Source organism: Cricetulus griseus, chromosome 4, assembly GCF_003668045.3.
Source record: "Cricetulus griseus strain 17A/GY chromosome 4, alternate assembly CriGri-PICRH-1.0, whole genome shotgun sequence".
NCBI classification, from domain to species: Eukaryota; Metazoa; Chordata; class Mammalia; order Rodentia; family Cricetidae; genus Cricetulus; species Cricetulus griseus.
This window is the reverse complement of record NC_048597.1, coordinates 135310992-135338460: the sequence shown is the minus strand read 5'-3', so window position 1 is coordinate 135338460 and position 27469 is coordinate 135310992. Positions and strand designations below refer to the sequence as shown.

Below are 27469 nucleotides of genomic sequence, written 5' to 3'. Positions count from 1 at the left end.
CTGCTAGGTTGACATCTATTTTCCCAAAGTGGCAATAGTGACTAAAATATTTCACACCCCCCCAACACACACTTGGAGACAGGATCACTATATGGCGCTGGCTGGCTAGGAACTAGCCGCATAAACCAGGCTGAACTCAGAGATCTGCCTGCCTGCTTCCACTGAGCACCAAAATGCTAGGCTAAAGTCCTTTCTGGCCTTTTCACTACTATTCCACTTTGTTCTCCTTGGGTAAGTGTACAGGCCTGAGACTCTGCTTACAGGAACACAGGAGGAAGAGCAAGGTGCTCCAGGAGAACACACTGTGCATCTGCTTTTATTTTTTACTCACAGCACCAAAAATCTTGGTAAAAACTATATGTATATATTGGTCTGTGTTTTCACTACCGATCACATACTCTGGAAAACTGAAGATTTTATAGGGAAAGTTGTTTTCTTCTCCAAATGGACGAACCCACAGGTAACAGACACAGTACAAGGATCCAAAGAGCAGCAGAAAGGCTTCTGGTTTAGGAGTGTATCCTGCTCTTTCAGGGGACCATAGTTAGGCTCCCGTTATTCACATAAGGTGGATCACATGGCCTGTAGTTCCAATTGTAGAAGAGCCGTGGCCCTCTTCTGGACTCTGAACAACCACCGAACCCCACCCCAAGTACACACGGAATTAAAATCTTTTCCTCCTCTGAGACAGGGTCTCACTGCATAGCCTGGCTGGCCTGAAACTCGTTTTTTGAACTCACAGATCCTGCCTCTGCCTCCTGTGGTCACCTCGCCCAGCCACAGATAATTAAAACCTTAACAATATTTAAAAATCAACAACAAATAAAACAAACAAATTTTAAAAAATTTAAAAAACTGAGAAGCAACAAGCCTCAGAAGTGGGTGTGGCCTTCGGGCGACTTGGAGCACCCGGAAGCCCTCAGGCCCCGCCCTCCCTGCCCTGCCCCGCCCCGCCCTGCCCCGCCCGCCGCCGCCGCTTCAGTTCCCGCAGGCCTCGGGGGCCGCTGGGGCCTGGCAGCGGCTTCCAGGCTTGTAGCTCAGCCTCTGCTGCACGAGCCGGTGGGACGTTGGCCGGGGTGCGCTGCGGGGCGGAGGGAGCGTCTGGCCGCCTCCTCCCAAGCCCGCCTCGGGTCGCGATGTCGTCCGGGGCCGGTTCTCGGCGGCCGCGGGAGCCGGCGGAGCAGGAGCTGCAGCGGCGGCGGGAGCAGAAGCGGCGGCGGCACGACGCGCAGCAGTTGCAGCAGCTCAAGCACTTGGAGTCCTTGTGAGTCTGCGGGCGGGGACCGTGCGGGGGGGTGCGGGCCGGGGATGCGAGGCGCGATCGGGGGCCGAGGGGAACGCCCTCGTTCGCCTGCACCAGCCGCAGCCGACGGGTGGGCGTCGCGGCCTGACGGGCCCCGGCTCTCTACGCGGGAGGGAAGCCGGCTGGTGTCCCCGGCACGGCGACAGCGGCGGTGGCGGTAGCTGCGTCCGGAGGCCCGAGTTCTGAGCCCCGCGGCCCATGGGCGCCGAGAGACGCAGACCTCCGGTCCTCTGCCACCTACGGGACCGGCGGGAAGCTCTGGGTGGAAACTGCGGAAGACACGCGGGAAGGTGGCTTGTAGCCCCATGACCTGCGGCGCTGGAGTGTGGTGTCCTGCGTAGGTGAGGGAAAGTGGCCCGGCCTCGGCTCTGTGGACTAAACCAGGATACAAGTCAGAAGCAGGGAGGAGAGGTTTAGGGCTGCTGAGCGTGGTAGACACAGATTATGGGGCATGAGGACAGGAAACTGTAGAATAGAGGTTTACTTGTTATGCAGACAAGTCAGTCCTCTCTCTCTCTCTCTCTCTCTCTCTCTCTCTCTCTCTCTGTCTCTCTCGTGTTTTCTCAAGTGCTATCCATTTTGTTTTCAGACTTGATTATTTTTTATTATGTTTTGATGTTATAAATGTTAGACCTTTTGACACCACCGTCACTGTGCAGAGGCACATGGTATATAGTACAATAATAGAAGTATATTTAGGGCCATTTCAGAATCGTTGAGAATTCTATCCGATATATAGGCCATATATGTACTTGCACCATCTGCGTGCCTGGTGCCAGAGGAAGCCAGATGAATCAATCCCCTGAACTGAACTGTTCTTACAGTTGTGAGGAACCATGTGGATGCTTGGAACCAAACCTGGCCTTCTGCAAGAACAGTGCGTGCTATTAACCACTGAGCCATCTCTCCTGTGCCACTGGACATTTTTTTTTTTTTTTTTATGAAACAAATCAGACTTCAGCAGCAGTTTTTAAAATCAAATATTCTGGGCCAGCAAGATGCCTCAGCAGGTTTGGAAAAGCCCTGCTGCCAAGCCTGATGGCAAGGGTCCAGTTCCCAGGACTCACATGATAGGAGGCAAGAGCTGACTCCTGCAAGTTGGCCTATAACCTCTACACACATGGCTTGGCACAGACATAAAAATGTAATAAAGTAAAAAATATTCTAACACAGTACTACATGAAGGTAATACTAAATACACAATTGACTGGTGGTAATAGGAAGATACTGAAAGCCTGTTTCCACGATTGAACCATCACTGGTATTAGAACCTTCTCTAGGATTCCAGCATCTACCAAGGATCAGCTGAGACGTCCAGCCTTGTAGACTGAACAACTGCCGGCTTCTCAGAATAGGCTTTCCAGTTTGACAACACCTATGGTTACTGAAGCCTCTCGTAAAAAGCACAGAGAGCTCTAAATATCCATGGTGTGAACTATTTGAAGAACTTATTTAGATGAATGCATTAGATATCCTGATTCACCTATTGGGAGGAGCAGGGAATTTAGTGACTCTGTACATAAAACTTTCAACAGTCAGTGGGAAAATAAGGAGAGTACCAGGGCTGGCTGGTTGCTTCTGGCATCTTTGGGTACAATGACAAAGGAAAAGTCTGAACTCAGTGATATAATTGAGTGGCTCCAGATGTGCATAAACAGTCTAATGGTTTCTCAGTGTGCTCTGGAAGAGAATCTTCTATTCCGAAGCCATAGAGCTCGGTTCCAGCCACTGAGAGGGTCAGCAGTTAAAGTAAGGGCACTGGTGGATAAGGAATTGGACCCTGCACTTGGCATGGAGATGCATGAAAGGATCCTACTGAGAATTTGAACCCTCAGATTCTCAAGAGCTCATCTCACCTGAAGAAGTAGTCTCTCCACACTTAGCAGAGAATGCAACCATATCCCAGACCCCTTTAACAAAATCCTCTCTGCATTTGCCTAAGGCTAATCCTTCATTGTCTGCCAGACAGCTTTGACTTTCCTGGAAGAGATGCCAGGCTAGATACTGATGTCCCACAGGGCCCACTGATAGTTATTTTGTGAATGCTATAACAAAGCTTGCCTGAAGATCAGAGTGCAGAGCTAAACTACCAGTTAGTTATAGAGGCCAGTAAGTGGTGACACACACCTTTAATAGCACTCTCTGGAGACAGTGCATACGGATATCTGTAAATTCAAGGCCACCCTTGACTAGACAAAATTGAATCTGCCCCAAAAAGAAACAGAACTAACAAAGTTGATCCCAACAATTGGGATCACATGCCTTTAATCCCAGCACTAGGAAGGTGGAAACCGAGTGATATGGCTGGGCAGAGAGGGGAGTATAAGGTGGGAGGAGACAGGAGCTCAGGGCAGTCTAAGGACAAGATCGCCCTTTTGGTCTGAGCATTGGTAGAGATAAGAATTCTTTAGTGGCTGGACACTCTGCTTCTCTGATCCTTCAGCTTTCACCCCTTGGTAACCGACTCTGAGTTTTATTATTAAGATCAAAGAGAATTTGTGCTGCATCTAGATCTATCCAGACTTTAAGTGGGCTCCTCCTAAAGGGGTGAGAGAAAGTGTAGTTTATGAGGAGGTGCTCCATACCACTAAAGAGCTTAATGAATTTACCAATTCGTTCAAGCAGAAGTCTGGGGAGTATGTATGGGGATGGATTTTAAGGGTGTGGGATGATGGTGGAAGGAACATACAACCGGATCAGGATGAGTTTATTGACATGGGCCCTCTGAGTGGAAATTCTGGGTTTAATATGGAAATGATACTTTTTTTTTCTTTTTTTTTTCTTTTTCTTTTTTTTTGTCAAAAGCTTGATTGGTTTGCTGAAGCATTTGCCAAAAGATGGGCTACTGAAAAAGAGATGGAGATACCTGATATCCCTTGTCTTAGTGTTGATAAAACTAGAGTGAGTACACTGTAAAATCCAATCCTCTACAATAGGAAGGCCCAGAAGACATGGCCTTCATTAGTTTTATAAGAGGAAAAATGGTGAAGGGGCACCAGCACATTTGAAGATCTTTGTGGTCACACTTTTCCTTGTACCAGACCTTAGGGTTGGATATGTTGCTGCTGGTTAGATGAATTAGATGTGATTGGTTTTGTAGTTATCATAATGGGCAGCATAGGCAAAGCTGTGTACATAATGGCCTAACTTATAATGGGCATCATAGGCAAAGTGATTTTTATGGTGGCATACTCCTATGGGCCTTTGGAGCTGGCTAATTAGTCAATGGTGTTTTCAGGAGTGAAATAGATGAGAAGCCTGTTTTTATTTGATCTGTATAAGCAGAAGAATAATAATAAGAAGAATTCTCAAACAAAAGAAAGACTACATTGGATTGTGGCAAGAGGGACTCTTGGCACATGAACAAATTTCCAAATGAGCCTATTTGTAGACTCAGAATACCTTGAATGAAAGGGCATCCAAGTTCCCCTAAGGAAGGACCTTGCTAAATTCACTAAGAGCTTACTGTTGGCATTTCTGCCATTCTTCCCAAGAAGGATGTGTGGCCTTTTACAAGGGTGACTGTACACTGGGGGAAAGAAACAATCAGACTTTCCAGGGTCTATTGGATACTGTTCTGAATTGACAGCAATTCCATGAAACCCCAAAAAGCTCTGTGGACCTCCAGTTAAAGTATGGGCTTATGGAATCAGGTAGTTAATGGGGTTTTGGCTGAAATCCAAATCACAGTGAGTCCCCAAACTCATGCTATATTTATTTTTCCAGTTCCAGAATGTGTAATTGGGATAATTGTACTCAGAAGTTGGCAGGATTCCCACATAGGTTCCCTGAGTTATTGAGCGAGGGCTATTATGATTGGAAAGGCCAAGTGGAAGTCATGGGAGTTGTACCAGGGAAAGTAGTGAACCAAATACAATATTGCATCCCAAGAGGAATTGAAGAAATTAATGCCATGGAGGACTTGAAAGATGCAGGAGCTGGGCGTTGGTGGCGCACGCCTTTAATCCCAGCACTCGGGAGGCAGAGGCAGGCGGATCTCTGTGAGTTCGAGGCCAGCCTGGTCTACAAAAAGCTAGTTCCAGGACACCCTCAAAGCCACAGAGAAACCCTGTCTCGAAAAACCAAAAAAAAAAAAAAAAAAGAAGAAGAAGAAGAAAGAAAGAAAGAAAGAAAGATGCAGGGATGGAGCCGGGTGATGGTGGTACACGCTTTTAATCCCAGCACTCAGGAGTCAGAGGTAGATGTATCTCTGTGAGTTGGAGGCTATCCTGGCCTACAGATTGAGTTCCAGGACAGCCAAGGCTACGCAGAGAAACCTGTCTCAAACAAACAGTCAAAAACAAAACAAAAGAAGATACAGGGCTGGTGGTTCCCACCACATCTCCCTTTAACTCTCCTATCTGGTCTGTGCAGAAGATAGGTGGATTGTAGAAAACTCCATCAATAATAACTCGTATTCTCAGTTCTGTACCAGATGTGGTGTCAGTACTTGAGCAGATTAATACATCTGGTCCGTGGTTTGCAGCTATTGATCCAGCAAATGGCTTTTCTTTCTTTTCTTTTTTCTTTTTGGTTCTTCACGATAGGGTCTCAGCCAGGCGGTGGTGGCGCACACCTTTAATCCCAGCACTCGGGAGGCAGAGGCAGGTGGATCTCTGTGAGTTCGAGACCAGCCTAGTCTACAGGAGCTAGTTCCAGCTGCAAATGCTTTTTCTTAAGTACCTATCCATAAGGACCACCAGAAGCTTTTTGCTTTCAGTTGGCAAGGCCAGCAGTATACTTTTACAGTATATCGCTGTGTCATAGTGTGGTTCAAGGAGATCTTGATCATCTGTCTCTCCCACAAAATTTCACACTGCTGTACTCTGTTGATGACATTGTGCTAATTGGACCAAGTAAGCAGGAGGTAGCAACTTCTTTGGATTTGTTAGTCATGCCTATGTGCATCAGAAAATGGGAAATAAATCCAATAGAAATTCAAGGGCCTTCTACCTTGAATTTTTAAAGTGAAATTCTTAGGAGTCCAGTGGTGAGGGGCATGCAGAGATATTCCTTCTAAGGTCAAGGATAAGTTATTACACTTGGCCCCTCCCACCACCAAGAAACATTTAGCGGGCCTGTTTGGATTCTGGAGACAGCACATTCCCCACTTGGGTGTGTTACTCTGGCTCATATGTCAAGTGACTCGGAAAGCTGCTAGCTTTGTGTGGGGCCTGAAACAGGATAGGGTCTTCAACAGCAGGTCCAGGCAGCTCTGCAAGCTGCTCTTCCACTTGGACCATACGATCCAGCAGACCTGATGGTATCTGAGGTGTTAGTGACAGATAGGGATGCTGTTTGGAGCTGTTGGCAGGCCCCTTAGGTGAATCATAGTAGAGACTTTGGGATTTGGAAGCAAGGCTCTACCAATAGCTGTAGAAAATTATTCTCCCTTTGAGAGACAGCCCTTGGCCTGCTATTGGGCATTAGTGGAAACTGAACGTTTGACAATGGGCCACCAATTTACCATATAACTGAGCTGCTCTTCATGTGTCGGATATTATCTGACCCACTGTGATGGCTGTTCTTGGTTGTCAGCTTGACTATATATCTGGGATGAACTACAATCCAGAAATGGAGGGCACTCCTGTGAGAGATACTCTGCTTGGCTAGAAGTAGGTAAATCCACTTCTAGTCCAAACCTTTGAGGAGGGAAGACAGGCCTCTGATCTGCAACCTGAGGTAGGATGACACATGGCTTTAATCCAGATTTTGAGGCAGGAAGACACATGCCTTTAATGTGGGCCACGCCTTCTGCTGGAAGCCTATAAAAGGGCAATGGGAGAAGGAAGGTTTTGCTCTTTGCCTGCTTGCCCTTGCCCTGCCAGCACATCCATTCCTTCACTGGTATTGGAGCTGCTTCTGGATTCCAGCACATACAGAAGACCAGCTGAGACACCCAGCCTTGTGGGACTGAGCAACTACTGGATTTACCATTCACAACTAGTCATTGTTGGATTAGTGGGACTGCAGCCTGTAAGTCATTCCAATAAATCACACACACACACACACACACACACACACACACACAGAGGGGGGAGAGAGAGAGAGAGAGAGAGAGAGAGAAAGAGAGATTGAGAGATTCATTTTGTAAGTTCTGTGAGAACCCTGACTAATACAACCATAAAGTAGGACATACATAGCAACAATCCATTATCAGATGGAAGTGGTGTATACATGTTTGAGTCCAAGCAGGTTCTAATGGTCCAAGTGAAGTACATGAAGAAGTTGCCCAAATCCCTATGGTTTCTATTCCAGTTTCAGTGTCTTCTGCACCCAAACATGAACCTATAGGCTTGTGAGGTGTGCCCTATGATAGGTTAAGGAGGAGAAGATTAGGGCCTAGTTTACTAGATTGTTCGGCACCCTTACCCTAGCTATTCCTGTCACTGCCCAAATGGCCCATGAACCAAGTGGCCATAGTGGCAGACATGGAGGCTATGGACTTGACAACATGGACTTCCTCTGACCAATGTTGACTTGTCTACAGCTGCTGCTGAGGGCCTCATCTGTCAGCAGCAGAGGTCAACAGTGAGCCCCAGATATGGCACCATTCCCTGCGATGACCAGCCAATAACCTGGCAACATATAGTTGCATTGGAGCTTGCTTCATAGGAAGGCCAACATTTTTCCTTACTGGAACAGATATTTATTCTTGTACATCTGCTTCTCTAGAACTGCTATCTGTGGATTTACCGAATGCTTTCTTCACCATCATGGCAATCAGCACAGCATGGTTGATGACCAAGAAACTGATTTTACAGCCAGAGAAGTATGACCTTGGGCCCACATTTTACCATGTTCCCACAATCTTGATAGAATGTTGAAATGGCCTTTTGAAGGCACAGTTAAAATACCGATCAAGTGGCAGTAGCCTGCAGGGCAGGGGTGGGGTCCTCCACAAGGTGATAATATGCTTTGAATCAGGGTCCAGTATGTGGTACGGTTTCTCCCATAGCCGGGATCCACTGGTCCAGGATTCAAGGGGATGAGATGGAATGGTTCCATTCACTGTCACCTCTAGTGACCTACTAGAGAAATTTTTGCCTCCTATCCCTGCCACCTCTGCTGGTCTAGATGTTTTGGTTTCAGGGGGGAGGTGGAGCGCTCCTACCTGGAGCCACAACAAACATGCCATTGAACTGGAAGCTCAGACTACCACCTGGACACTTTGGGCTTCTGGTGCCTTTAAAAGCCAACAGGCTAAGAAAGGAGTAAAGTAAAAGTATCTGGAGGGTGATTGACCCAGATTACCATGGGGAAACTGGATGTCTCTCCACATAGAGGTAAGAAGGATTATGTCTGGAGTGCAGGAGCTCCTTTAGGGCATCTCTTGGAGCTACCATGTCCTGTGATTAATGTCAGTGGAAAACTACAACAACCTAATCCAGACAGGATGGCAAAGGGCGCAGGCCCTTCAGGAATGAAGGTATGGGTCACTCCTCGGGGGAAGAGCCAAGACCTGTTGAGGTGCTTGCTGAGGATGGAGGAAATCCAGAAAGGGAGGTAGTTGTAAATACCAGTTACGGCTACGTGACCATCGAAGAAAGGAAGATTATAATTGATAAGTGTTTCTGTCAAACTGTATTTTGTTTTTAATTTCTTCATGTAATATGACAACTGATTAAGGTAATATCAGTGGTTATTATCACATTTAAGTTATGAGACAATGTAAGAGTAAGCATTCCTCAAGGGATGTCACCACTTACTCTAAAATACATAACACATCTGAGGTTGTACATGGCATAGTTATATGATGTTAGGTAGAATTCTGACCTGTTTATTGTTTTCATTTAGACAATAAATATGATATAAGGTATGGCTGCCTGGGGTCCAGCCTCCAGCAGCACAGGGCTCGGAAGGAATCTACGGACAGCATTGGCGCACACTTGGCTTTCTATCTGAGGGTTAGTGTTAGAGGAAAAAGACACTCACACTCACTTGATGGTTTCCTTCTTTATTCCCTATTCTTCTGTATTCTTTCATGTTCCTTCTACTGTATACTTTTTTCCTACAGCTTATATACCTCACAAAGTTTGTCAAGCAATATAGAAATTACAATGTGGTTAAATTCTGTTTTTCAAGTGAATGATTATAATGAATACAGGTAAAAACATGTTTTTCATCTCCTTTACATGATTAAACATTTTACATATTACAGGTGAAAAACAAATTACTCCAAGAATCCACATACATTCCTACCCAAGCAACTTATTATAGTTTAATCATGTGGGCAAGCAAGCTAGTCTTCTTAGTCAGGTTTTTTACTGGCAGGCTGTGTTTGCAGTTACAAAGAAAGGGCCAATTACTTTATTACTTATCTTGAAAGGTAATCTTGTAAGGGATCTTAAAGGAGTCACAAACCTAAACCTTTATATATGAAAAAGAATCAGCTTATGAATAATTTCTTATATCAGGAGATTGAGGGCAAAAATGGGTACAAGGAATTAATCATCACCTTTGATCATCATCCAACCTTAGCAAGGAAAGTACACCAGCTAGTAACAATTGGGCTGCTTTGTATTTTTTGACCTCAGCTATGTGTCCTTGTGAACTTTATATTGTTTTCTGGGATTTTTTCATCTCAAAGCTGTTATCAAAACATCTAACCTGAAGTTATTTTAAAGCTTTGTTTCAGCTAATGATGCCCACTGAAACCTGTGACAGTGCCTTTCAGCATTAAGATTAGAGGAATTTGAGCCAGCCTGGCTCCTGGGTTGCAATTGTTTTCTTAATGATTAACTTGAGTTATGATCTATGCAGTGCAGCTCCTTAGGTGAAACTCATAGGCCCTAATTGTGTAACATTTCCTTGTATTTATTTTTGTTCATCAAAACTCAGTATGAACAAACATATTATTATCAGTTAGGCAGTACAGGGAGGAATCATCTTCATAATAATCCATAGGTAAAAATGCCCAGTAGAACAGAATGTTTCCATGAGATAAACACACTGCGTTACAGGCAGTGGGGATCTCCCCAAGCCATTCATTCATACCATGCCAGATACCAGAGAAAGATAGTAGCAGCAAACATGTAAAGTCGCAGCAGAAGCAAAAGACTTTCTGGGGTCTGTGGTCTCACAGACCTCACTCTTGCCTTCCAACATTGACCTAGCAGAGAATTTCCTCCTGGTGGGCTGACACCTTGGACTTCATTTGCTACCTGCTACTACTCTGACATGCCCACCAACAATAAGGAAATGTGATTGGTGTCAAGTTGACAAGGAGTGGGCTTGTGATGGTTGATCTTGGTTGTCATCTTGACTGCATCCTGAATCAATTAAAAACCAAGCAGCTGGGTACAGCTGTGGGAGATTTCCTTAATCAGGTCATTCGAAATAGGAATGCCCACCCTGAGTCTGGGCCACATCTGGTGTTAGTTCACATAAAAGGACATAAAAGAAGCATTTTGTCTGCTGACCCTCACTGTCTCTGTCAAGTTTGTCTATCCTGCTGCTCAGGCATCCTTTGCTGGTATTAGAACCTCCTTTTGGATTACAACATAGACCGAAAACAAGCCAAGACATCCAACCTTGTTAACTGAACAGTGGCTTAATGACCTTTCGGTTGGGAGACAGCCCTTGTAGTAGTCAAACCACAACATTTAAGCCTTTCAAATAAATCAGAGAGAGAGAGATAGTGTGTGTGTGTGTGTGTGTGTGTGTGTTTGTGTGTGTGTGTGTTCATCTTATCATTTCTGTTCCTCTAGAGAACCCTGAATAGTACAACAGCTAATACTTCATATGCTAATTTTAAAAATAAAAAGGTATAAAAATAACTTTCATGAAGTCAAAAAAACGTTTTCTTGTTCGGAGCATTGTTTTTCAGAACATTCTGTTCTTGTTTCGGTGATGTACATTCATTAATTTTTTTTTTTGTTTTCTTCTGTTTCCTTTATTGCCACTTTTTCTTATTTGCCCTTTGTGCATCCTTGGGAGTTGACCTAGGGCTTTGTGAAGCTTAGGCAAGCACTGTAATACTGACCTATATCCCTAGGCCCCCTTCTGTTTTCTATTTTGAAATGAGGTCTTGTTAAGTTACCCACTGTGTGGCCCAAGCAGCCCATGAACTTGCCATCTTTCTGCCTCAGCCTCCCTAACTGCTCTATTTACAGGCTTGCATTATCAGCCCTGGCTTGTCTTGTGTTTCAATTTCTGGCTTACATGTTTTTATTTATTTATGTGTTTGTGTGTACCTGCACGAGGAGGCCTTTGATATCATCCCTGGGAGGTGATCCAATGGCAGGGTCTCTCGTTGGGCTAAAATCTCACCAAGTCGGCTAGACTAACTGGCCAATAAGCCCAAGGAGTCTGCTTGTCAGTGCCTCCCCAGCTCTGGGGTTTTAAGTGCATACCAGCATGCCCAGCTTTGCTTTTCTATGGGTTCAAGGAACTCAGGTCCTCTTGCCCACGAAGCATGGGCTTTACCAGCTGAGGCACATTTCCCTAGCCTGTGGTTTTGTTTCTTCGTTCTCTTTGGTATCTCTGCTTACATTTGATAGTGAAACACTACAGTGTTAGCCATGGTGTCATACACTAGGAAGGTTGTGTTGAGTTCAAGGCCAGCCTGTGCTGGCCTAGTGAGCTCTAGGCCACTTTTGGAAATTTTAAAGTGAGAAAGAAGGAAGATGCTCATTTGGGGTTTTGTTTTGAGGTTCTGTGTAGCTCTGGCTGTCTTGGGACACTGTGTAGCCCAGCCTGGCCTCAAATTCATAGAGATCCATTCTTGTACTGGTTAGTTTTGTCAACTTGACACAAACTAAAGTCAGCTGGGAAAACAGAACCTCAACTGAGGAATTGCCTCCATCAGATTGGCCTGTGAAAGTCTGGGGACATTTTCTGAAATAATGATGAATGTGGGCAGGGCTAGCCCACTGGAGGTGGTGCCACCCTGGGCTCCCTGGGTTGTATAAGAAAGCAGTTTGAGCTAGCCATGGTCTCTGCTTCAGTTCCTGCCTTGACTTCCTTCACTCAGTGATAACCTAACCTAACCTAACCTAACCTGTAAGCTCAGTTACTCCCTTTCTTCTCCAAGTTATATTTGGTCATGGCGTTGGTGACAACAATAGAAAGCAACTATGCCAATCCCCTACCAAGTTGTTTTTCCCACATCTTAGATAAGAAAACAGTCATTTCACTGTCCCTTAGTCTGTTTCCTTGTTTCTCACACCTAATTTTCATTTTTCTTCTAAAGACCCCTTAGCCCGGCATGAAAGAGTCAGAACAAAGAAAGGACAGATCCTTGTGCTTTTCTGTCCCTTTTGGCCTTCAAGTGATAGAAGTACTTCCCAGGGAGGGGTTTAAAGAAGTGAGACACAGACTGAGTGTCCTGTGTCACTCTGGAGTTTGTAGGAGTCTGAGTGTTGGTCTTTGAGCATCATTGTTCTTGTGCAGCCACCTGCCCCAGATACTAACATTCTGAGACTGATGAGCGCCCAACACAGTGGGTGTGGCCAGAGGCTTCCAAGGAGGCTAGTTCCTGATGTGCACCCTCTGTTTTCCCGGCAGTGTTTTCTATTTACATGTCTGATGAAGATTGCTTTTTGTGTTTCATTTTCTAGTTACGAGAAACCTCCTCCTGGGTTTATAAAGGTAAGCGACTGTAGGCTTGGTTACTCTGTATACTTGGGGCTTAGTGGTTCACTAGGAAAAAATGGTGTATTTTTTAAATCTCCTTATATGAAAACATTGTTTCTTTTCATTAGATACCAGGTGGATCCTAATTTTGGTCTTTGTCCCAAAACATACATACATACATACATACATACATACATACATATCTTTCTAGAAATTTAGTCAGCTATCATACCCTGTTCCAAGGAGCTATTGCAAACACACAGAAGTCCCTGCGCTCCCTTTCTGTCTCTGTGGCAGTATCTTCCAGAAGCTCTGCTGTCCATTGTTCTTGTCTGCCTCACTCAGCCATCTCCTCAGTGCAGTTAGGGTTGGAGTCTTGAGAGCCCTCAGCTGAGCCTGTGAAAATACCTGACAGGACAAACACTGCAGCCTAGCAGCAGGTTCAGGGTGTTTCAGTAGCAGGGGACACAGAGAAACAGCCAGAGGCCACAAGACTTTCAGTAAAAGAAAGATTGTAAATGTAATCACCTATCTCTAGTATTTTAGAATGCCTTTCTCCTCCCACAGACTGTGAGGGGATAGAACCTGTTTGGCCTATTTTAATGTCAGAGTGTGGAGGGGAGGTTACAGGTCATTCCTGCATGAGCTTGTGCTTCACAGTGAGATGGAACTATTTCTTCTTGTGTAGTTCTTTCCCTGACAGAATGTCTCTCCCGGTTCCCAGAGGATGTTATTATGGAGGGTATTGTCAAACAGTTAGGATGCAGGAAGCAAGGACAGTCTTGTTTTGGTTTTGGTTTGTTGGGTTTTTTGGTTTCAGGTTTTTGTTGTTATTGTTCTTGTTCTGTTGTTTACACACTGTTATCTTCCTGTAGGAGGATGAGACAAAGCCAGAAGACTGTATACCAGATGTGCCGGGCAATGAACATGCCAGGGAGTTTCTGGCTCATGCACCAACTAAAGGACTTTGGATGCCTCTTGGGAGAGAGGTCAAAGTTATGCAGTGTGAGTGAGAACGGGTTTGAGTGACATCTCTGTGGCAGTCTGTCTTGTCACTAAACAAGATGCATGTGGGTGGGTATGTCATGAACAGGTTTATTTAGCTCACAGTTCTGACCAGGGTCTACACAGTGCAGCAGCAACATCCTGGCCTATGTTCCTGCTTGCATCATACATGATGGAGAAGCCGAAGGAGTATTCTGAAGGGATACACATGCAGGCAGTGATGAGATGGGGGGACAGTCACTCCAGACCTGGCCTGTGTTCCCATTAGTGAGTATTTGGTCCCCTTGACCAAAACCTGCCTCTAAGCACCACATCTTATAGGGTCCTCTAACCTGCACTACCACACTTGGGACCAGGTTTTCAACAGGAACCTTTGGGGGACAAGTCAAATCCAAACCACAGCACACCTCTGTACACACTGGTTATGTACTGCACTTGGCAGTACCACAGTCTTTTATCTGGTAATCTGGCTTGGTGTGTGTGTGTGTGTGTGTGTGTGTGTGTGTGTGTAGTGTGTGTGTGTGTAGTGTATGTGAGTGTGTGTGGTGTGTGTGTGTGTGTGTGTGTGTGTGTGTGCGTGGTGTGTGAGTGTGTGTAGTGTGTGTTTGTAGTGTGTGAGTATGTGTAGTGAGTGTGGGTGTGTATGTGTAGTGTGTGTGTGTGTACGCACATAAACACCTGCATTTGTGCCATGCATGCATGATGGGAACATGCCTCCTCAGAGCTGACACAGGTTAGATCTCTGCTTCAGCTTGCCCTCCTCTTCTGGTCAGGCCTTGCTGTGTTGTCTAATCTTCCTGCTGTAGCTTTCTGAGTGGCTAGAACTACAGATGTTCATCATCACACTCAGCTGTCCTCTGCCTTTAAAAACCTATCTGCCCATGCCCCAGGTAACACAGAAAATGGGTGTCTGGGATCTTCCCAGACACATACACAGCTCTAGATGACCAGGGTCACACTCAGGACCTGTGAAAGTCTCTTTTGAGTGTACCAGCCCCACGGTGGTTCCCATAAGCATCTGATGGGGTTCTTGTGTGTGTGCCCTCTTGATAACCAGCCTGACAATGTGTCTTAGTTTCCTTGGGGAGGAAAGAGTTTATTTGGCTTATATATCCTAAATCACAAATTTCTTTGAGGGATGTCAAGCCTGGAACTCAAACAGGGCAGGAACCTGGAGGTTGGAGCTGATGCAGAGGCCATGGAGAAATGCTGCTTACTGGCTTGCTCTCCTTGGCTTGCTCAGCCTGCTTCCGACACCCAGGCCTGTGCCACCAGCCCAGCCCAGAGGAGGGTACTACCCACAGCTATCTGGGTCCTCCTATATCAATTATCAATCAAGAAAATTCCCAACAGACTTGCTTACAGGAGACATTTTCTCAAATGAGGTTCCCTTTTCCAAAATGACTAGTTTGTATTAAACTGACATAAAACTAGCCAGCAGGGGCTGGATGTTAAATAAGCCATTATTTTCAGCCAATATTCCAAAAAGTTGTCATTTCTATAGAATGAATGATGTGCCTAGGCAAGTAACTTATAGGTGTGGCTTTCCCAGGGATCTCTGAGCTGATCAAACAGTGATGTGGCTCTGTCTTTTTAAGGAGCTTAGATCTCATTCAGACTGTTAGTGACCTAGGACAAGAACACTGTGAGTCGCCCAGTTCAGACACCAGAAGTGGCACTCTTCACCCAGGCTGGGTGGATTTTCTGGAAATAACATTCCTTACATTGTTGTATTGGAAGCAGATATTCAGTGTCACCCAAAGAAACAGGAACAGAGGGAAAGTAATTCAGTAAGGTTGTTTCTGTTTTTAAAAAAAGTGTCCCATGGCCTAAGCCAGACTACAGACATACTGTGGCAGTAAGTGTGCTTGATTGTATTCTAATGCAGGTATGACTGTGCCTTTCCCCCACTGGATGGAGTGCGACAGCACAGGCTTTCGTGATTGGCTAGTTTTAAGAACAGAAATAAAGGAAATGAAGGAGTCGGAGGGAACAGTAGCTGGGGCTCATCAAGTTCCTGGTGTTCTTGCAAGGTCTTTGGATAAATTCTACCAGACTAAGACATGAATGCCCGTGGGGCCTGGAGAAGTGGTTCAGCAGTGAGAGCACCTGACCCTCTTACAGAGGGCCCAGAGTTGGGTTTCCGGCACCCACCTGGGGCCCAAAGGCTCCAGTCCAGAAGATCCAGGTCTTTGGCCTGCACAGGCACTTCATGCACATGGTCCACAAACCTTATGATGCCAACACAACATAAAATAAAACAAAAATTTACAAGTTTCACAAAATGGGACTGGTTTGTGGAATATTAACCTCAATAGGCCAGCTACCTTTGAATAAAGATTTTCTTTGTTGTTTTTTTGTTTGTTTGTTTCCTCACAGTGAAAAGCCTGTGAGTAATTTAGATCAAGACAGTTGCTTTGGACAAATGCTACTATTTTCATTACTTGTTTAGAAAATTTTTTAAAGATTTATTTTTCATTATGTGTATATGTGTGGTGGTAAGGGGGCATGTATGTGATTGCAGATGCCCTGAAAGGACAGAGGTAGTTGAGCTACCTGACGTAGGTGCTAGGAACCAAAACTGGGGTCCTTTGCAAGAGCAGTATCTGATCTTAACTGCTGAGCCAGCCCTCCAGGGCTCTCAAATTTATTTTTGTTATTTTTAATTATGTGCATGTGTTTCCTTAAACTACAGTTATGAGCTGCCCAACATGGTAGCTAGGAACTGAACTTAGGTCATCTGCAATAGTAATAAGATCTCTTAACTGCTGAGCCCTTTCTCTAGTCCCTATGTCTGTATGTATGTATGTTTGTTTGTTTGTTTGTTTGTTGGGAGATAGACTTCCATTCTATAGTTTGAGGCTGGCCTAGAACTTCTCACTACTTTTAAGAAAGAACAGATTGGGGCTTGAGAGATGGCTCAGCAATTAAAGCACCTTGCTGCCCCACATAATAGCTCACAACAGTCTGTAATTCCAGTTCAGAGGCTCGGGTACTTTATCTGACCTCTGAGGACACCAGATACACATGTAGTATACAAGCAGGCAAAACACTCATAGAAATAGAATAAGTAAACAAAAAAGAATGAATTATGAAGGTTATCCCCTGGCCCATCTTGAGGGACCTCTGTGCCTATTCTTCATTAATTGGATTACCACTGATGCCATGTTTATAGACTGCCAGGAGTCCTATGGTGTCCCCAGCAATGTGTTCTTGCCCATATTTGCATATGATGATGTACAGTTTCTGAAGGGAAGATGTTTTTGTGTTTGTTTCCTCACAACCATTTACCCACTTCTTCAAGTGATAGAGGCTTTAGGTCCTACAAAGCAGACCACGCATGTACAGGAACCTGCAAACATTCCTTGGCTCTGGTGTTAAGTGGTTCTGGACCTGGAGAGATGGCTCTCTAGTCTAAGAGCATTGGCTGTTTGTCTTGCTTTTGTGTTGCCCTAATAAAACACATGTACAAGGCAACTCAAAAACAAAGTGCTTAATTCAGGGCTTACTTCAGAGAGTGAGGCTATGGACATCATGCTGTAGGCAGATATAGTTCTGGGGCAGTTGCTGAGAGTTCATGTCTCATCCACAAGCTTGAAGCAGAGAACTAATTGGGAATGACGTGGGCTTTTGAAACTTCAGAGCCCAACCCCAATGACAAGGCTACACCTAATCCTTCCCAGACAGTTCCACCAAGTGGGGGCCATTCTCATTCAAACCAGTTTTTCTATTATTATTTTTACTTTTCCAGAGGACTGGGATTCCATTCTCAGCACCTACATGGCAGCTCACAACCGCTTATAACTCCAGTTCCAGGGAATCCAGTGACCTCTTCTGGCCTCCCTAGGCACTAGACATGAATGTGGTATATAGACAGACAGACATGTAGGCAAAACACCTATGCACATAAAATAATAACAAAATATTGAAAAAATAATAGAAAATTGGTTCTCAAACTGCCAAGCCTGCAGATCACATTCCCCGACCCCATCCCATCTCTTACTGTCTCTTTGTGTTCTCTGTGCTACAGAATCTCACTGGTACAAAGTGTTCCCTCTGCTGCTGAGCTGTCTGTCACTAGTCCCTTGATCTGCCAGTACAGCTCTGCATTCAGGTTGTTCATTCATACTTTGAGGGGGTCCTAGGAATGCACTACTGATAGCATCTCCCATGTTGTCACTTTTACTGTGGGCCACACTTGGAATGACAAGGATCAGCATTTTGTTGTTGTTTTTGTTGTTGTTTTGATACCATCTCCTTATACAGGCCATGGTACTCTTAAATTAGCCATCCTGTTGTGTCAGCTTCCTGGGGTTGGGGACTACAGGTCTGCACCTATGGCAGCTCATCACCTTCAGTTTAAGATAATTTTGAGCAAAAGTAATATGCACTGGGATGTGTGCATATCCAGCCATGCCCCTTGGCATCTCTCATGCCCTGAGTCTTGCTGACATATAGCATTGGTTTAGGATGTGGTCCTTCTTCCTGAGGCTGTTTAGGATGAGTGAAGGGGAGGTTGAGACAGGATCCCTTGCCACAGCACTTATTAGCTGGAACTCAGTAGGCCTCCACATCCTCCCTAGTACTAGGATTCTAGGTATGTCTCTTCCTGTGAGTTAAAGTGGTGGGTTCATGTGAGGACAAGAATCCCCAACACCCATGTAAAATGGTGGAAGAGGCTGTCCACGTCTGTAGCTCCAGTGTGCCAGAAACCCCAACATTAGATGGTGGAGACAGATCCTGAGAGCTTGTTGGCCTGTCAGCCTGGCCCAAACATTGAGTGGTAAACCCTGTCTGAAGGGAATATGGCAGAGAATTGACAGAGGAAGGCACGTGACTTCCTGTCTGGCCTTGACATGAGTCGTGCACTCTCATACACACGTGCACATGCCACAGAGGACCATCACTCACTTTTATAGCATGCTTTCTGTAGTTGCTAGTGTGGACCACATCAGCTCATCTTTATCCCATTCTTGCTTCCTGACCTCCTTGGTCAACACTTAAGTACAGTTGTCACTTGGCTCACCAACACCCTGCATCTGATTTGACTTTTATCTGGAGTGTGATGTTTTACTGTTTTGGCTCTTTTTGGAAGGGGGCTGCCACCCAGCTCCCAAATAGGTCACTCACTGAGGCTTATTATTTATAAATGCCTGTCCTTAGCTTGGCTTGTTTCTTGCCAGCTAATTAAATTATCCCATCTACCTTTTGCCTCTGGGCTTTTTCCTTTCCTTATTTCTGTATATCTTACCTTCACTCTTACTCCATGCTGGCCCCTGATGTCGTCCTCTCCTTGTTCTCCTGTTGTTCGCTCTCTTCCTCGTTTCTCCTATTTATCCTCACTGCCTGGCAGCCTCACCTATCCTTGTTCCTGCCTCGCTACTGGCCGTTCAGCTCCTTAGTAGACCATCAGGTGTTTTAGACAGTCACAGAAACACAGCTCACAAAGTTAAACAGATGCAGCATAAACAAAAAGTAACAGTTCTTAAAATAATCTTCAACAACAGGGACCTCATGGCTGTTTCACATTCCTCAGGTTGCCAAACCTAATGCCAAGTAACAGTCAGTGAAGTCCTTCGAGTTGCATGCTTGCTTGTGTTGACTTGAAGCATGTGTTTATGTGTTTGCTACGTCAATTCCTCAGGGCCAAAAACCTCTTTAAACTAACCAACAGTTTCTCTGTCTTTCAGGTTAAATTGTGTGGTGCTAATGATACTGCATTTTAAGAGAATCTGTTGTTTTGTTTAAGAGTGAGGCTCAAGCTGGAGAAGCAGCTCAGCATGGAATGCATAGTGCTCTTGCTGAGGGCCATAGTTCAGTTCCCAGCACCCACATCAGGTGGCTCACAACCACCCAGAGCATCCCACACCCTCATCTGGACTCTTCAGGCACTGCACGCACATGTACAAACCTACACTCAGATACATACACACATAATTTTAAAATATTTTTTTAAAAAAACAAACAAGGTCAGGTGTTATGGCATGTGCCTTTAATCCATGTGAGAGGCAGGCGGTCTCTGGATTTAAGGCTAACCTTGGCTACACAGTGAGACCCTGTCTTTTAAAACAGGAAAAAATGAGGTTCTATGAAGCTTGATATAATAGTGTGTCCTCCAAGCCCTAGCACTTCAGAGGCAAGTGTCACTTAAGTCTAGAAATTGGAGCCTGGACTCTGTACCTGGGGGTGGGGGCGACTTTGTACATGGTTTACCCAGCCTAAGAAAGACGCTGTGGTAGTGAAGCTGGAGATTTTACCCATAGCCTTGAGCATGCAAAGCCATTCTCTTTCACTAACTCAACCCCTAGCCCTTAGAAGCAGAGCCGTTTCACAAATAAAAAGGATCTCCTTCCCTTTGAATTGCTTTTATGTGCATGTGTGCTTGCATGAGTTCCTGCAGCAGCCCGTGGAAGCCAAAAGAGCCCCGGGTCCCCTGGAACTGGAGTTGCAGATGGTTGTGAGCCACCTGCAATGGTTGTGTGGGTGCTGGGAATCAGCTGGCCCTCTGTCCAGCCCCTGCTGTACTCCAAACTGGAGTGGAACACACTAAGAGTCTTGGATTGCCTCATAATTATTTGATGATGGAACATTTATTCCTAAGTTCATAAGACTCCAGGAAGCAATGAGTTACCCTTCATTATTTCCTGGGACCTTTGTGTTTTCATCGTTAATCCTTTGTGTTCTAGAGTTGGAGTCTAATTTGAAACTTGAATCTACTGAAACATTATCTCAATGAGATGAAATATATTTTATGGAATTGTTTTTCTTTGGCTTTAGGTTGGCGTTGCAAAAGGTATGGCCATCGAACAGGCGACAAAGAATGCCCTTTCTTTATCAAAGGCAACCAGAAGTTAGAACAGTTCCGAGTTGTAAGTAAACCCTGCACTGTCCATATTAACAGTTATCACAGATGGTGAACGTTAGGAGACAGGTGGTCACTAGTGAATGTGTGCTCTATAAATACATACACCCCAGTATACATTTGTAACAGATAATGTTTCTAACAAGAAGCTAACTGGGGGCTGCATGTGTAGCTCCTATGGTGGAATGCTTGTGTAGTGCGCAGAGCCCTTGGTTCAGCCCCAGGACCACATAAAACAAGCATGATGTTACATACCTGTAATGCCATCACTTGGGAGGTAGGGGCAGAAGAAGTTCAAAGTCATGAGTTCAAAATCAACCTTGGCTACTCAGTGAGTGTGAGGCCAGCCTGGGCAATGTAAGGTCCTGCCTCAGAAGGGAAAAAAGAAAAGGGAGGGGAAAGACTATTAAAATGTTCTCTGTTTAACAAGTCAGCAGTTTGACATGGAGAACAGAAAGTTTAGGACTAACCTGAGCAACTTAGTGAGATCTTGTCTCAAATTGAGAAAGTTTGAAACGGCTGGAGGTGGATGTAGATAGCTCAGTGGTGGAATGCTTGCCTAGCATGGATAGAGCTTGAGTTCAGTACACAGCACTGCAGAAAAAAAAAAGAACAAAGATAGGTAGGTAGGTAGGTAGGTAGGTAGATAGATAGATTTTTTTTTTTTTTTTTTTTTTTTTTTTTTTTTTTTTTTTTTAGACAGGGTTTCTCTATGGCTTTGGAGGCTGTCCTGGAACTAGCTCTTGTAGACTAGGCTGGTCTCGAACTCAGAGAGATCCGCCTGCCTCTGCCTCCCGAGTACTGGGATTAAAGGCGAGCGCCAGCAATGTCCGGCTGATAGATATTCTTTGCTTAACCTGAGAAACAGTGATTCGTTTTCTCAAATCCAGCACCATGTGTTCAAGCCTTCTCTGTAGTTTACTATCTGTAAAATTCACATTTGTGTTCCCATGTAAACTTAGGTGTGTCTTTGGAGCTGGAAGTGTGTATTAGCTAAGATGACATAAGATAGCTCTCCCATCTCCTCACTGCACTTTCACAAAGCCTCATGGAGGTGTGCATTCACACCCAGTACCTAGTTCTGCCGAGTAAGGCTTGATCTGTAAAGTACTAAGGTTATGGGTATATCCAAAATGAGGTAGACAGGGCCGGGTGTGGTGAGCTGTGTCTGCAGTTCAGCTCTTGAGAAAGAACAAAAAGACCCTGCGTGAGGCCAGTTGGGGGCCAGCAGCAACAGCCTCTCCCAAAACAAAACATCAAAATGCATTCTCTAGGGACTAGGGAGATGACTTCATCACACACACACACACACACACACACACACACACACACACACACACACTTACTTCTCCAAAATGAAAGAGGGAAGCATTGTCTAGACTCTGCGATGCTAGAGCCCAGGGCCTCCTGCCTTCTAGGAAACACTGTGTACTCCCTATAGTCCCAGACATAGAATTATATTCTGATGTTGAAGACTGCAGATTGTTAGGGGAAAGGGTTCATGAAAACCTAAGTGAAAAACAACCTGTGGTTGTGTGTGGACGTCCATACCTGTAGTCCTGTCACTCAGAGGCAAGGCACTTCAGTCTCTGAGCTTGAGGCCAGCCTGGTCTCCAGAGCAAGTTCCAGGTTAGCCAGAGGTACACAGTGAGACTCTTAACAAAACAAACAAAAAAGTTGCATATATCTTATGGCTCAAATTCTTTATAAAATATACCAAAAACTAGCCAGGCAGTGATGGCACACACCTTTAATTCCAGCACTAGGAAGGCAGAGGCAGGTGGATCTCTGTGGGTTTCAGGCCAGCTAGGTCTACAATACGAGTTCCAGGACAGCCAGGGCTGTTAACACAGAGAAACCTTGTCTCAAAAAATTTTGAATAATAATAAAATGCACAAAAAATAACAGTAATTACTCCTGGTTGATGAGAGTATAGATTTTTAAGTTTATTTGCACTTGCTCTCTACCAACTGAGCCACACTCGAGGGAAAAGGAGACTTCTGAAAGTTGTCCTCCACCCTCCATGAGCACACAGTGGCACATAAGCATGTACACATTTTTGTGCTTACACACACACATACACACATACACACACGCACACATAAACACATACACACACATACACATACATACACACATACACACATACATACACACACATGCATATACACATACACACACACATAAATAAATAAATGTTAAAATAATAATAATGGGGCTGGAGAAATTGCTTAATTTAAAGGCACTTGGCACCAGGAAGTGGTGGCGCACACCTTTAGTGCCAGCACTCAGGAGGCAGAGGCAGGTGGATCTCTATGAGTTCGAGACCAGCCTGGTCTATAAGAGCTAGTTCCAAGACAGCCTCCAAAGCCACAGAGAAACCCTGTCTCGAAAAATAAAAATAATAAAGGCACTTGGCCCCTCTTCTGGAGGACCCAAGATCAGTTTCCAGCACCCACATCAAGCAGCTCACATCTGCTGTGACTGTAGTTCCAGGGTACATGACACCCTCTTCTGGCCTCCATGGGCACTCCCCTTATACATGGCGTACATTCACACATGCACTGAAATAAAAACTAAAATGCTGTTTAAAACATAATGACATAAATGCACACACAGATTTGCAAAGAGCAAGAGTATGTCATTCAAACCAAAGTAACAGTACATATTAGGAATGAATCTTCTATCGAGATTGACACAGGAGAGCCAGGCATGGTGACACACCTTTAATCCCAGCACTCAGGCACAGGCAGCAGATCTCTGAGTTCTGGGACAGCCTGGTCTACATAGTGAGTTCCATGCCATCCAGGACTTCATAGGTGAGATCCTGTCTCTAAAAAACAAACCACAGAAAGACTGACCCAGGGCCACCCAACCCACATCAAGGAATGGAGGACCCAGTTCAGGCCTGTGGCTTAATGAGCTAAAGGACAGAGGGTTTCAGTCACTAGGCATAGAGTGGTTCTCTATTTTGATTGATAGATTTGAGTTGTATAACCATTTTTTTTCCTGGACTTGTCACTTCCCATGGTACATCTGATTTAATCATATGTGCACACATTATACATAGGCCTAAGATGGTAACTAAACATTCTCCCTAAAAGTTCACTTAGGGGCTGGGCATACACCTTTGATCTGAGTACATGGGAGGCAAAAGCAGGTAGATCTCTGTGAGTTCAAGGCCAGCCTGATCTCCAAAATGAATTCCAAGACAGCCAAGGCAGAAAATCCCTGTCTCAAAAAAATAAAAAAAAATAAAAAAAGTTTTTCCTCATCACACATGAACCTAAAACCACTTGTCTAGGCACAATAGCTCTACATTTGTACCTTCAGAATCCATGTGTGCTTGGAAGTCACTGTGAAGAGGAACTCAGTTCATTGTTTAGAGTAGGGTGTGTGCACAGGCTTGGCAAGTGCATAGCCCAAAACAAGGGGAGTGCCAGGCTTCTAAACTAACCTCTATGCTTGCCTGCCTCAAAGGTGGTACCTTGTGCCTGTAATCACAGCACCCAGGGGAAGCAGAATTGCCTTAAGTTAGAGGTCATTATTTAAAATTTTTAAAGATTTATTTATTTTTATTTTATGTATGAATGTTTTGCTTGCCTGTCTTGCAATGCCCAGAGAAGCCAGAAGAGGGCGTCAGATCCCCTGAACTGGAGTTGCAGAGGACTGTGAGCTCATGTAGATTTGGAATAGAAACCGTGTCCACTGGAAGAGCAGCCAGTGGCCATCTTTCCATCCTCTCCTGTGTTTCTTTATATGGAATATTTAATTATTTCCTGTATATTATAATTGGAGAAGTATTTTATAGCCTTAGTGTTTATAGTAATAAATCCTGGGTATGGTGGCACACAGCTATAATCCCAACTTTCAGAAGACTATAGCTGGAAGACTGCCATGAGTTAGAGGCCAGTCTGGTCTACATAGTGAGACTCTCATCTCCAAAAGCCCCAAATAATAATAATCATAGTCATTTATTTATTTATTTATTTATTTATTTATTTATTTATTTTGGTTTTTCGAGACAGGGTTTCTCTGTGTAGCTTTGGAGCCTATCCTGGCACTCGCTCTGGAGACCAGGCTGGCCTCGAACTCATAGAGATCCGCCTGCCTCTGCCTCCCGAGTGCTGGGATTAAAGGCATGTGCCACCAACACTCGGCTCAATCATAGTCTTTTAAAGGGATTAAAATATATTGTAAGTAGGTGTGGTGGTTATTGCTTGGGATCCCAGCACTTTGGAGATTGAAACAGGATCGACATAGAATGAGGTGACCCAAGATGACAAAGTGAGACCTTGTGTCAAAATAAGCTTGGGCTGGTGACAAAGGCTGTAATCCAGCACTTTAGGTAGTAGAAGCAGGAGGGTCAATACTTCAAGGTCAAGGTTGTCCTCGGTGTCATAGAAAGTTCAAAGCTAGCCTGAGCTACATGGTAAAACCTGTGTGATTGAGAGAAGAAACACAGATGCTGATACATATAACATCAAGCTACAGGGAGCTAACTGTAACCCCAGCACTCAGGAGGCCTAGGAGGGAAAATCAACAATTCAAGGCCAGACTGCACTCCACAGACAGTTTGAAGGCAATCAAGGCTAGAGAAACTAAACAAGAATCTGCATCAAATCCCAGTTTCAGTTCATAGAGGTTAAGTTTTTACATAATAAAGCAGTCATGATTACTGATCATAATGTAACTTTCTCTAACCCTTAAGGCACACGAGGATCCCATGTATGACATCATTCGAGAGAATAAAAGACATGAGAAGGATGTAAGGTAAGGCTGTCCAATCATTGTTAGCAGTGTCCTCTTCAAATCCGAAACTATATGGTGTTTTAAACAAGTGTCCTACTATCTGGGGGCCATTACCATTTGTAATCCCAGTTCATTAACTGAATAGCTGGGAGAGGAATATTTATCACTGAATGGAGATGTCCGGGAATGAGTAGGCCTGATTCTACTACAGTTCCCTAGATAAACAGTAGGCGTGCCTTGAGATGTGGACAATCACATTGTGCTGTATCTTTAGGGTGTTTGTGTGTGTGTGTGTGTGTGTGTGTGTGTGTTGTTGCAGCTCAAGCTGTCCTCAAATTCTAGACTTTCCTGTGTCAGCCTAAAGAGTGCTTTAAGCAAGCATACAGACAAGATTAAGGAAGGGGGGTGTAGTGTTGTTGGCAAAGTACTTACCTAGCATGCATGAAGCTGTGGTTTTGGTTTGATCACCAGAATTTCATATACCAGTTATTATAATGCACACCTATACCACCATCACTTGGGAGGTGCAGGCAGGAGGTTCAGAAGTTCAAGGTCATCCTTCACTACATAGGAGTTGAGGCTAGGCTAGAATACACTGGGACCCTGTCACCCAGAACAAAAAGGGTTGTTTTCTAATCGGCTGTATTGTAGTTCTTGAGAAGCTGCGTTACTGTGAAACAGCAGTGGGAATGTTTCAGTGGGTATGCACTTGTTAGAAGTTACAGGGCTATGGGAGTTTGCACAGGTATTTAGAACAATGAAGGGGGTTGTCTTTAGCGAGGTAGTTACTCATGATTTCCCTGGCTCAGGGCTGCTCTTAAGTGGAATGTTGTGATGAATCTGTTTAGGATCCAGCAGTTAAAACAGTTACTGGAGGACTCCACCTCAGATGAAGACGAGAGCAGCTCCAGCTCCTCAGGCAAAGAGAAGCGCAAGAAAAAGAAGAAGAAAGAAAAACACAAGAAAAAAAAGAAGGAAAAGAAAAAGAGGAAGAAACGAAAGCACAAGGCTTCCAAGTCGAGTGAGAGCTCAGACTCAGAGTGATGGCTGATGGCAGATTCTCAAAACCACCCACAGGCCAAAGAGCAGACACAGCAGCCCCTGAGAGCGACGGGACAGGACTAGGCGGGGACACCTGCTGGCATGGCTGCAGATTGTCACCACCTCTTGGTACCAGGTGACCACCACAGGGCAGGCAGGTGCTGCTGCCAACAGCATCTGTCCTCTCCCTGATGGTCACTTGTGTCTGATTGCTTTAACGGGGCCACCTGCAGGGGGCGATGGAGAGACTCTGAGGAAACACTCTAGGGTGCTGCCACAGCTTTGCCCTCCGTGGTGTGGCAACTCAGTTCCCATGAACTTCAGGCTTGACCCTTCTCTGTGGTTCGGGATAATAAAAGTTCATGATTTATTTTTTAAATGTAATCATTATTAATTCAAGCAGGTGGTCCAAGTCTAAAAACTACACACTCCTTTTTCTTCCCCTGTTCCAGTTGGCTCACCAGTTTGCATTGGAGTTTTTTATAAATGTCTTGTGTAGACCTAGGTGTATGCGAGGGCTCCAATTCCAGCCCTGGGAGAGACTGATACAGGAAGATCCACAGCCTGCCTGGGCTAAGCAGCAGGACCATATTTTTTAGAGAAAAAAGAAAAGGACCATGTGCCATCAACATAATAAATAGGTTGCTTTATTTCATTTTGAGACAGGGTCATAGCTCTGTCTGGCCCAAAGCTGCCTATGTAGACAGGCTGGCTTTAAACTAACAGGGATATGCTTGCCTCTGCTTCCCAAGTGCTGGGGTTAAAAAGCATTTGCGTGCGTGCGCACACATGTAGACCAGAGGAAAACCTCAAATGTCATTCCTTAGGTACTTTTTATCTCAGAGTCCCTCACTACCCACCTACGGCTCACCAAGTAGGTTAGGCTAGCTGGCTAGTGAGCCCCCAGGATTCTGTTTTCACCTCCCCAA

At 44.8% G+C, this 27469-nt stretch overlaps 1 protein-coding gene across 4 annotated transcripts; it reads left to right on the top strand.

Moving 5' to 3' along the window:
• The first annotated feature begins 1000 nt into the window (after nucleotides 1–1000).
• Nucleotides 1001–26919, top strand: Rp9 (RP9 pre-mRNA splicing factor). 4 transcript variants are annotated; one of them, XM_027411679.2, is made up of 7 exons: nucleotides 1001–1264; nucleotides 7979–8075; nucleotides 12812–12895; nucleotides 13756–13885; nucleotides 20663–20754; nucleotides 25459–25520; nucleotides 26348–26919. In XM_027411679.2, exons 1-7 carry the CDS (start codon nucleotides 1137–1139, stop codon nucleotides 26541–26543), a joined length of 789 nt encoding a protein of 262 aa, XP_027267480.2. In that variant the 5' UTR covers nucleotides 1001–1136; the 3' UTR covers nucleotides 26544–26919. The 4 variants fall into 4 exon arrangements, with proteins under 4 accessions (XP_027267480.2, XP_035299434.1, XP_027267478.1 ...); XM_027411677.2 differs by lacking the exon at nucleotides 7979–8075 and having other exon boundaries at nucleotides 1002–1264; nucleotides 12865–12895; XM_035443544.1 differs by lacking the exon at nucleotides 1001–1264 and having other exon boundaries at nucleotides 8005–8075; nucleotides 12865–12895.
• Nucleotides 26920–27469: the final 550 nt, after the last annotated feature.